The sequence below is a fragment of the Cibotium barometz genome, chromosome 22, assembly GCF_041138505.1.
Source record: "Cibotium barometz isolate CiBa-2024 chromosome 22, ASM4113850v1, whole genome shotgun sequence".
In the NCBI taxonomy this organism is placed as follows: Eukaryota; Viridiplantae; Streptophyta; class Polypodiopsida; order Cyatheales; family Cibotiaceae; genus Cibotium; species Cibotium barometz.
Genome location: NC_141067.1, coordinates 24,674,840 through 24,687,350, shown reverse-complemented (window position 1 = coordinate 24,687,350; position 12,511 = coordinate 24,674,840). Strand labels below are relative to the sequence as shown.

Here is a 12,511-nt window from a genome sequence, read left to right as displayed (position 1 = left end):
CAATATATTCCCAGTCTTGTCCAAAACAGTGGCTTGAAATGGAAGACAACTGCGACGCGGAAGTTTATTAGTTGTTTTTTATCACCTTCCAACGCTTTTGAAGAGAATGATAGATCCTGCCCACGTGATTCCGTCTGGAAAGCTTTCACGCTAGAATTGAAGCTTTGTCGCAAAACATCACTTGGAAAGACATTAATCCAATAATCAACCCTGAGATTACCGTTATTGTCCAGACCTTAATACACTAATCAACCCTCAGATTACAATTATCAAGATTACAACCCTGAGATTCACAGTTATTATCGCTTAATCAAGAAAGATTAAGTCTTTTATTCGCATTAATCTAATAAACATTGTAAATACAAAGGTTGCAAACGCAGCTTGTTGCATGCTGCTCGGCAAAATCTAAACAGCATGTGGTAAGCTGATAGATTTAAAGTATATTAACATAATAATATAATGGGTTAACTAAAATATATCAGTATTACATATATAATTAGTTGGATTTATTAATCATTAGGGTCTATAGCATACTGATTAATTAATGCTAATTATGGCATGAAGAGCTTTCCTTTACACTTGCATCTCCAAGCTACAGGATAATAATCAATTGGAGGCGATGCTGGTATATGAATTGGAACAATAACGCTCTTGCAGGGCCTGCAGTTGCCGCATTTCTTCACACATTTAGGAGGAGAAGACCCAATAAGTGTTCTTTTCGCAGCATTAGCTGCATCTGCTTTCATCGCTCTCTGCATAACCACAGTAGTATCCAAGCTTACAAACATAATTAATTACTTAGATCAAAGGTGGGTTATAATCACACTTACTAGAAACACATTAGGGCCGCCGTTCCACCTTAGGTTTATACGTCGATCATGCCGCGGAAGCTTGTTGAGAGCCCCTTGATCATTACCCACGGCTACATGCAAGTGTTAATGCAATGTATTGATCAGTAATTGAAAAACTTAGCAGATTTAGCATAGGATATAACAACTAATTAGCCATCAAACATACAAATTATGTAACAGATTTAGCTCGGGATATAATTAATAGTAATCAGTCATTCATCTCACCTGATGAAGGCATGCGCCTTAGCGTTGCAGCTCGTGGTAGCAAAGCACAGAAAACAAGCAAGGATAACACAATCCATGTCTCACCGCGCTTCATCACAAGCATCCTTGCACGAAGTAAATTGGCGACAGAAGCCTTACAAAAACAATGCAACGAACATACCGATGCAGTAGCAACAGTAGAGTGAGATGAGATAAATCAATATACAGGAAAGCATATCTAATGAAAGCTCAAGTTTTGTCTAACATGGTGTAGATTTCATTTCCTCAACTGCCCTCCTGCACAACACATCACTACAGTAAGGCTTGCCGGTACTTGTGAAGACAATCAAAGACACTCTCATATGGCCTGAAGTCACCCTTTGTACTGGTTTTCTTCTAGCCTAAAACCTAGGATTGGGAGTACAGAACCCCCCATATAAAAAAGCCCATATTGGTGCTATAACAAGAGTGCCTTTTTCTAATTGTATGCCTTGGTTTAACCCAACTCACGTCTCCATAATCATAACTTAGCCACTTCAAGTTTAGATTCACAAAAGTGGCACTGTGCCCAAGCACACCTTCTAAAGTAAGAAAGTTATTGCAACACTTGAATCATTTATGGTAGGTTTTAATGGGTGTAATTGAGCATGTACACATATAAAATTGTCCCAACCACACATACATTCCATGGTATGTCATTAACTCCACTCTTTGTAGTGGTTTTCTTCTAGCCTAAAACCTAGGATTGGGGGTACAGAACCCCCCATGTAAAAAAGTCCATAATTGGTGCTATAACAAGAGTGCCTTTTTCTAATTGTATGCCTTGGTTTAACCCAACTCACGTCTCCATAATCATAACTTAGCCCCTTCAAGTTTAGATTCACAAAAGTGGCACTGTGCCCAAGCACACCTTCTAAAGTAAGAAAGTTATTGCAACACTTGAATCATTTATGGTAGGTTTTAATGGGTGTAATTGAGCATGTACACATATCAAATTGTCCCAACGACACATAGATTCCATGGTATGTCATTAAATCCACTCCATTATGGCCTTATTTGGACTAATGTGGCCTTGTTTGGACTAGGATTAATGCTCATTGCTAATGACTCGGAGAGCAATTATCATAAATGTCTTGAGGGACAGTTGTACCTACATGTACCTATGCATGCATTTGCAAACATTTTTTTACCTTAACAAAATGCTATATCCTTTCATTAATACTCCTCACTCAATCAAAGGACATACATCTAAGTATAATGATTATTAAAATATGCAAAAATAAAATTCCTTTCAAAATGGTTTCCTAATATGATAGAAGGTAAGAAATGTACCCATCAAATGAACAAATATTCGAGACATCTAATTAAGTTACATACTAGCAATTTTTTTGTTTCCTCTAGTAGTAGTAGGCCACCCTATGGAGGGTCCATGAGAACTTTTTAAGAAAAATAATTGCCTTTCCATGAAAATTCATGATATATGTTGTAAACTAGAAAATCTAACTTCCTTCACCTTAGAGTCGTCTTGAGTATGACTTGTGGTGCCTCTTCCTTAGATATGGACCGTGTGTTGATTGTAGGGTGATTTTCTAGAAAGTGAACGATTAATTGCATTCACACAATGAACACAAGCAATAGCTACACTGCCATCTTTCACCAAAGAAAATGTCTTAATTTATAGGTAAAAAATTCAAGCTTCATTGGGAAAAAAATGTATGATATCACGTGATTGACTGCAAATGGATGACTCTTTCCATTTCCTTATGTAAGGTGTAATGTTTATCAATTTTCAACTCCAGTAACAATTTTCAATATTTATCATAAAAGTGTTTATACTTGCAAGAGATGGTATTCATAAAAATATCTAAAATGATTTTATTTCACATTATGCTCTTCAAAAAGAGAAGTTTTGTGACGCTTTTGTTTCTTACGAAGAATCTTGAGAATAATCTTGGCATATTTAGTAACTTTGATCCGCCACTTCATTGAGTCATTGATGGTGATGTGTAGTTTTCAATCAACCAAAAAGGCTTCTTTAATAGAAATGATAAGAAAACAAAGGTGAAAATGAAAACTTTCAATGAAACTAGTAGTTTTTTACAAAGTAAAGGCCAAATATGAAACTTAGAAGTAGGTCCTCACTTAGATCCATTTAAAATTACTAAAGTTTAGAAAAATTTAAAAAACATTAGAGCATGAAAACTTTACAAGAAATGTGTTATTGTTATCTTTTTCAAGAAATAGTGGGTATCACCTTTTGAAGAAGCCATGAAAGGCTTGAAAATTAACGATTGCATACTAGACTTATGAAATTAACTAATATAGCTTGAAAATCAGATTTTTAGTATGTGTATAGTTGCTATATTGTTTTACACTCTTGGTTCAAGCTATATTATCATGGGTTAGCTTTTTCCAATAGGCTCCCTCTTGATATAGACATGAACTTTTTTGGGAAAAGCATGGAGGGTAAAAGTAATGATATTAGCATAAGTCTCCCCTTCCTGCTTTCAATTATACCTTGATCTTGTGGAAGTTATTGTAGGTTTTTGGTAACCATCCCTTCCAACTGTGCTCCATTAGTGTTTGTTGGCTATGAGCGCCCTTTGTTACTTGTTGTGGCATGTCAATTTATATAGCTTTAATGGTGGTAAAGGGCTCTCATAAGACCGGATGGAGCTTATGGGTTCTCCCTTATAGTAGATGAGCAATGGAGTTGACACTTGCATAGTGGGTCACTCTAGGGAAACCAATGGGTCAGGTCTTGGATAGCCAACAATGGTTTTGTAACATTTAGTGATGTATAAGATTCACCATCAATCACCATATCTTACATGATAGTGTTTCTCTTTGGGATCCATACTTGTTAAATTGGCATTGGTGGTGAAGGTTCTTTTACAATAGCTTTCCCTTTGATGGCATTTGAGCTATTGAATATTTTATCCATCATTGAGGAGACTTGGGAATTTGTAAATAGAATCAGTGAGACTAGTGATATAGATTTATGTTTTGGTGTCCAAATACAATGATTTACCCCATAAGTAGCTTTGATATTTTAATAATTAGGGATCAAACTATGAGAGGTGGATACCTCAGTCTCTTGCATGATGAAACTTGACACATCTAGAGGCTTGCGAATCTCAGTAGTAGACATTAAGATAATAGGGTGTATAGTATTTGAGTCACTCATAGGCTACTTTCTTGGCCCCTCATCCATCGTACGGTAGCTCACCATTTTAACCGAACCGAGGCTGGTCAAGACCTCGGCCGACCTTGCCACACGAGATATCCTTCTTTGACTCTCTGTCTGGCGATTGCAACATTCTCAACCTAGGTCCACGATCTCTTTCCATAAGATAGTCAAAATGCTTCCCCGAGCATTCTTGACATAAAACAATCTTTAAAAAAATAGGTTTTATACACAAATACAATTTCAAAGCAAAATTCTCATCTTTCCATATCATTCCACATCAATTGACATCATTTCACATCATTCTTCATCATTTCACATCATTTCTCATCATTCCACATCATTCCACATTATTTCACATCATTCAACATCATTCCACATTATTTCACATCATTCCACATCATTCAACATCATTCCACATGATTTCACATCATTCAACATCATTCCACATTATTTCACATCTTATTCGGATTTCCACAAGCAAGATGGTCTCTTTTCACTTTGAGCGAATTAGGTTTGATTATCAACTTTCCTTGACCTAGTTATCAAAAATTCTGTCCCACAATCAACTAAGTTAAGAGTACAGTTACTCTACTTTTGTCCCACAATCAACCACGTTAAGAGTATAGTTACTCTACTTTTCATACTGACATAACTTTCTAAGTCTGGGCCATTACTTGGCTTAGTTAAAGACAAACTTTTTTCTCGTCTTAATTCATTTAAGTTTGATTTTCCGTTCACTTTTGGATCCTTGATCATTTCAAGAATTCCAGATTCCTTTCCCAGGGAATCTTGAAATAAGTTAGTCACAAGTATTTACATTCATCCAACTAAGCATGTTTTTGGTCTTTTTCTGGGAAATCCTTTTCCCGTTAAAAACTTAACCAGGTTTATTTCAATCAGTCCCAACCAATTCTTTAATCATCATAGAAAGCCTTTATGTTATTCCCTTGTCCATAAATCATTATATCTGACTATGGTGAAATTCCTTATTTAACCAATAATTCTAGTAAGAGCTTCTGCTCACCTTTTTCCCATTCAGACATACTTAAGATTCTATTTTTCGAGAATTGAGACGTATACTTCATAATTTCAAAAGTTAAATATGTTCTTAATTCTTCTTTTTGATTAAAAATTTATCCATGTTTTCTCGATGCATTCGTATGAATATTTTCACATTCTTTTCTCAAATTTCCCAAAATAAAATATGCTCTATATTCCTCTTTTTGAATAAAAGATTTATGCATACATCCTTTTGGGATTTACAAAATCAATTATACCCATAATTCCTCTTTTAGCATAAATATTTATACGCACATACTAATGAATTATATTCATAATCCCATTTGAAAATTAGAGAAGAATTGTACATAACCTTCTCGTAATTTCTAGAATATAATATACTCAAAAGTCTACTTTTTGATGAAAGGAAAAATTTATATGAATCTTTCCATAATTCCCATAAATTTAATGAATCTAGAAAAATTTGTGCGTAACCTTCTTTATTTTTATGGCAAATGAATAATGCTCAAAACTCCACTTTTAGCATAAAATTTATTATGCATAAACGTAAATTCATTTTCTAATGATAAAATTTTTACCATAGCTTCCCCGCATTTTCTATGAAATGAGAATGCTCAAAATTCCACTTTTAGCATAATAATATTTATGCATAACATACATAAATATTTATACATAAAAATATAGTGAAACTTTCACTTTTAATATAAAAAATTAATTTATGCATAAACCTAAGCATAAACATAAACATAAATGCATCTAAACATCTTGTTTATTTAATAAAAATATTAAAATATAACTTCCATATGAAAATAGATATATAAATGTTATCATAATCTCTCTTTCATCGTAAAATGAATATAAGATTTCTCATCATAAAAACAAGCTTAAATGAATTAACCTCATTCTAAATAGGTTAATAAACATAAAAATGTTTAACCTTCATCTCTAGCTTGATAAGCTTAGAGTTTAGGGTAAGAAAATGAGATTAGAATTAAGGTTTAACCTTCCAAGAAGGATTTAACCATAAGAAGTGGGTATTCCTTCATAAAGAGTGAATATAAATCATAAACAATACACTTAAGCATAGGATATTAACATTACTTCATCTAATTAATAACATAAATCAAGAAGGGCATGGTTTTAAGAAGAAACCATGAGATAGAATGCTTCCCAAGCATGTAGAGAAGAAGAAGATAGTATAAACATCATTGTTTAGGCTTACCCTTGATTTGGGCTTGATTCTTTATCTTGCAAGGAGATGTGTAGCCCTCAAGAAAGAGGCTTGGCCACCAAGAGAAGAGGATAGTCTTCAAGAGAAGAAGAGGTTTAGTGAAGCACCAAAGCTTCACAATGGAGAGGCAAGGAAGAGGGATGAAGGAATTACACTAAAATGAAAATTACACCAACACATGAGAATACAAGATGAAAATAAAAGGAATGGGGTTCTATTTATAGGTGAGGGAGGCCACGAACCAAGCCCAATTGGGATCTAGAGGCTTCCAGCTTCAGTTTGGGCCAAATTGGACGAGATTTAGAGTCATGTCCACTTTTTGATCTGGTTTGGAGAGGAGAGATGAGAGATAAAATATCCCATGCTTTTGGAGTATTTTTGAATAAAAATAGGCTCCTCCTTGAAGCATGCTTCCCACTCCCCTGAGGTGTAAAAATTCACATTTTTAAAGATTAAGTACCAATACTCTCAGCCACGTCATTGCCATCTGAGCAGGCCGGTGCACGAAATCTGCAGCAGCAACTGCTGTCGTACAACCATTCATCCTGTGTAGGCAATTGCAGGCTTAGTGGGCTTAGGGATTTTGAAGGCCACAGTCTCAACTATCTACAGTCAAGATTTCAGCCCCAATGGCTGCTCCACGTGTGCGCTACAGCCAAAAAACCAGGCTGCTCTTTTGGTAGCCATTGAAGCTTTCATTAAAGCTTCAAAATCAAAGGTTTTCTTTCACTAATCTCCTCTTCTTAGCTTCAAATCTCTTAAGTTCTTTTTGAAGTATTTTGCTCCAAATTCTCTGATGTTGTGGGCATACACCATGAGGTATTCATAAGCCTCATTGCCATCAAGCTTCATCAACATCTTCAAGTGCACAAAGCTTCTCAAAGTGTGCTTATAAGCACTAATAGTTGCTTAAAACTAATAATGGTCATAACCATCAAAGGAGGAGGTCTTTAACACTAAGAAGGCTCTTCTTCATCAATATTGGAGGCCAGGCACACACCATAAGTGCCACATTATAAGTCTTCATCATCAACCCGCTTCTATGCTTACCTTGGCAAGCTTCCAAGGAGAAATGGTGCAACCATAAATCATTGTCTTCATCCCATAAGCCAAAGAGGTTGAAGTTTTTTGGTTTTTCATCAACAAACTCAGTTCCTTGAGTGGTTTAAAGTTAGGCACATGTAAACTAAGTGATCATCTTTAATGGTTTTGTGTATCACCCTTGAGGCTCTTGTTTGTAAGAGGCATAGGCATGTCATAAGCCATATGCTCTCATTTCCCAAGCCCAAGGCATGTTATTCCGCTGCATATTAAACATTTTCATCTTCTTAGATGAGTTTTAAGGTTGAGCATAGCATCACTAAGTGCTCTACCTTGTTGTTTGTCATGTTTTTAAGCATCTCTTGGCATTGTCTTTGTAAGAGGCATAGGCAACATTATGAGCCATGCCCTCACCTTCTTGAGCCAAGAATGATGTACCTTATTGGTTTGAGCATTTACCTCAACCACTTACTCACTTTCATTAAGCTTGTACCTTCAAACCCTAATGGGTATCATGTAACCAATATGCACAAAAGCTTTTGTTGTAATCAAGGAGTAGACACTGTCCTTGACCAATCTATAAGGCAAGTGGTAAGACCCTCCCTTTTCCTTTCCCATATAAATCTACCTCATAACCATTACTCTAAAGAAGGCCCTCATTGCCCATGGAGGAGGTATGGTATGCAGAATAGCATCAAGCATGTTGAAGGAACATCTATGTGCAAACCACTTAAGCAAGGGTGGCAGCCTTGTTTTGATCATTGTGTGAGAATGGTCAAGGTGGAAAGCATGTGGAAGCAATGGCATGTATGTCCAAAGCATGTCAACTACAAGAGGTCAAGCAAGCACAAAGAGTGGGGTGCACCATCATTAAGGTGTACATCTTCATCGACATCAAATAAAGACTTAGATGGCATCAAATAAAGACTTAGATGGCATCATTGTATTAGCCTCTAAGGCTCTAGAAAATAGTTGTAAGTTCTAGATAACCACACCACCATGAACATTCTTGTAAGCCTAATGTTATAAAGGCACATTTTTTTATTCCATATGTCCAATACCACCCATTCCAAACACATTTTTTCATGGTGGCTGGTATTGAGGGGGGTATTAAGATATAGGCCGCCTTGGAGCCTTCATGAACAAGGGTGTAGAAGGTGTGTGGGTGTGAATGGTCCTAAGGGAGCCACCTAACCCTAGGCCACTAGCAAGTCTATTTAAAGGCACATGCCAAAGGCATTTGTATGGAGCAAGAAGCTTAGTTGTATTTTGAGCAACTTAATAAGCAAGATCTTTTTCTTGTATTTTGTGAGTCTCTCTCCTCCACATATTTGATCTAGCATGAGCACCACGAAATTCTATCAATGATGTCCCATACAACCATGAGGCTACCCTCGTGGCCTCGAGACTATTGTCGGCCTTGGCTGTAATAAAGCGGGTGCACGTCTCTGTACTAGATCTAGGCTCCTTTATCGCAGAGCCCTTGCATAGCTTTGTGAGACTCTCACTGACTCACTAACCCTGGCCACCATTTTATAGGCTCTTGGCCAATCACCGGCGGGAATCCACACATGGGCACTCCCTCGTCAGTCCATCCCTAGCCCAGCTTGCCAATATGCCTCCCTAGCTCCAAGCTACCCCAAGCCTCGAAGCTAGTCTTGTGTGTGTGCTGCCACACATTAGATACACTCTGCCCTTGGGTAGCCTTATGGGCTGGCCCCTTCACTACACGCAATCCTACATGCACCTACAGATGCCCGGCACTCAGTCACGTAAACTAGATACAAAGAGCCTGACATCATTCCAGAGGGAGACTCATAGCATGGACTAGCATTGCTTTATGTGTAGGAAAATGCAGACCTGACCTTGGATGCATAAAGTGGAACCCTGGCTGACTCATCCCAGACTGAGCTCACATGGGACCAATTTTCCACTCTAGCTCTCATGGTTCCAAGGTGATTTTCCATCAGCATACATTGGAAGCTACCGGCATGCCTAGGTGGCATGATACATTTTGTGTCATAACTATTGCATAAGGTCTCCATTTTCAGTGTTCTAGTACTCCAAACAACCAAATCGTCATCCTCTTCGAGAAGAGATATAGACCTCCATAAGCATAATTTAGCAAGTAAAGTTTGCTTCCAGTTTTAGCCTGATATTTCTAGTCTCATGCAAGACTGTTGTTGCTACTATTGTTGACACCAGTCCTACATCACCACATCTTATTCGTTGTTGATAGCATATTTGCATTGTTTTCCTTCAGTAGCATTACCTTGGAAAAATAGCCCACTCTTTTCTACATATCATCAGCATTACCTTGGGAAAATAGCCCACTCTTTTCTACATATCATCAGCATTTTTATCCTCGTCTTATGGGACAACTACCCTCTCTGCTACACTCAGCACATCAGCGTTTTGACCATCAGCTTATGGGACAACAACCCTCTCTACTACATAGAGCACAACAAGAACACAAGGCTCTGCCTTGGGGTAGCCTTATGGGTTGGCCCCTTCTCTACATGAAAGAAATCCTACATACACCTATAGATGTTGGTAGCTACCATTGGTCCAAGGTCAGTTTCCATCGGCATGCATTGGAAGCTACTGGCATGCCTAGGTAACACTCGACATGCATTGGGAGCTCCCGGTGCATGCCGAAAGCTATCGACATATTTAGGTAGCATTTGGCATGCATTTAAAGATACCCACTTGCCTAGGTAGCACTCAGCATGCATTGGGAGCTCCGGTGCATGTTGGTAGTTATTGGCATCATGCATTGGAAGCTACTGGCATGCATTCGGTGCTCTCAATGCATGCAAATAGCTACTGACATACTTAGGTAGCACTTGGCATGCATTGTGAGCTCTCGGTGCATATGCCGATAGCTACCGGCATATTTAGGTAGCATCCGGCATGCATTTAAAGATACCTGCTTGCCTAGGTAGCACCCGACATGCATTGAGAGCTAATGGCATGTTGGTAGCTCTCGATGCATGTTGGTAGTTTTTGGCATGCATTGGAAGCTACCAGCATGCATTTGGTACTGTCGGTATGCATTTGGAAGCTATTGACATGCATTGGAAGCTAACGGCATGCATTAGGAGTTCCCGACATGTCAGTAGTTACCGGCATGCATTAGCTACCGACATGCTACCCTTGTGGGCCACAAGACTGCTGCCAGCCTCGGCTGCAATGAAGCAGCCGAGGCTGCTATGAAGCAGGTGCAAGTCTACACTAGATCCAGGATCCTTTACTGTAGATCTCTCGCATAGCCTCGTGAGACTCTAACTGACTGACTGACCCTAGCCACCAGTTTATGAGCTCTTGGATGGTCACCAGGCATCCACACATGGGCGCTTGCCCGTTAGTCCATCACCAGCTTGCCAATCTCCCTTCCTAGCTCCAAGTTACCTCGAGCCTCGAAGCTAGTCTTGTGTGCATGTTTATACACTCTGTCGTGGGGTAGCCTTATGGGCTGGCCCCTTCGATACATGCGGTCCTACATGCACCTATAGATGTCCAGAACCCAAACAGTAGACCAAATATATAGAGATCACCTAACATCATTCCAAAGGGAGACTCACAGCACACACTGGCATTGCTTCATGTGCAGGACAATACAGACCTGACCGTGGACGCATAGAGTGGAACCCTGGCTAGAATGGGCTCACATGGGACCAATTTTCCACTCCATATCTCATGGTTCCAAGGTGAGTTTCCATCAGCATGTATTGGAAGCTACTGACATGCCTAGGTAGCCTAATACGTTTTGGGTCATAACTATTGCATACGGTGTCCATTTTCAATGTTCTAGTACTAAAAAACGACCGGCTCCTCATCCTCTTTGAGAAGATTTATAGGCCTCCATATGAAACACTGAGCAAGAACATTCTATTTACAGTTTAAGCCTTATATTTCTAGTCCCGTGCAGTAGGACTGTTGTGCTAAATTGTACTGCGCTGGCGCATGCCCTATGTCAGGCATTTTTCTAAAAGGTGTTTTGGGCTTGTGTACATATGGGATGCATGGCATGTGGAGAGTTTTGCTTTGGAATGCGTTGGCAGATGTACAGGGTGGACGGTTTAGCTGTAGGCTTGTACAGGTTTGTTCGAAGCGTGGTCTACTGGAGGTCTGCTGGAGATGACATCAACCACTCGGTCGCTCTAAATGTGTATGCGTCCCAAGAAACTGGGCACTGGGACATTGCATTTGAAAGAGTGTGTGGAAGCATGGGAGCAATTAAAGATGAAGGGGCCAATGTCGCATTGAATTTGGTGTGAAATGGAAGGTGATGGTGGCCATTTTCCAAGCCAAAAATAAAGAATAAAATGACCATCAACGTGGCCAACAAAAGAGGAGTCCACTTGGAGGCTTGTGCTGCAGCCAACGCCTTGCCAGCACGTGAGCAGAGCCGCCTCTGGAAGGTTGGCGAAGGGCGAGTCGGGTTAAGGAGTGGAGTTGCCGCCTAGAGAGAGGGGGGCTTCTATGGCGAAGAGCTGGTGTTGAGCTGGTGGCTGGCGAAGGCAGAAGGGAGCCGCCTAGGACAGCGCATTGGAGGGCTGGCGACGGCCTTGGTGAAGTCGCCTTGGTGAAGCGCTCGTGGACAACTTGTGCAGAGCGAGAGGAGCTGACGAGGTGCAGAGGCTCTTGTATTGGCGTAGCTGCTGGTCACGACACACAGAGAGACCGTCGGCTGGATGCCCAAGTGAGGGGGGGTTGCTGGTGGGGCGCCCTCTGGAGAGAGAGAGAGAGAGTTGATGTAGGTGGCTGATGGCTAGCAATGGCTAGCGACATTGAAGGAGCTATGGCTGCAGGCAAAGACAGTAGAGGTGATGTGTGGGCTAGAGACAAGTGGGACTCGCCTACGACACCTGGCTGTGCAGAGCTGGAAGCAGTGACTCCGAGGTGGCTGGTAGTAGTGAGGCCGTGAAGTAGGGACAGTAGTTTCGCCAAGAGAAGCAGAGACCGGGAGAG

At 39.7% G+C, this 12,511-nt stretch overlaps 1 protein-coding gene across 1 annotated transcript; it reads right to left on the bottom strand.

Moving 5' to 3' along the window:
- Positions 1–454: 454 nt before the first annotated feature.
- LOC147626434 (EPIDERMAL PATTERNING FACTOR-like protein 8) lies at positions 455–1,154 on the bottom strand. The gene is made up of 3 exons (XM_086816925.1): positions 1,077–1,154; positions 831–922; positions 455–752 (listed from the first exon to the last, which is right to left on the bottom strand). The coding sequence occupies exons 1-3, from the start codon at positions 1,087–1,089 to the stop codon at positions 552–554; spliced, it is 306 nt and encodes a 101-aa protein (XP_086673051.1). The 5' UTR covers positions 1,090–1,154; the 3' UTR covers positions 455–551.
- Between the last annotated feature and the right edge of the window lie 11,357 nt (positions 1,155–12,511).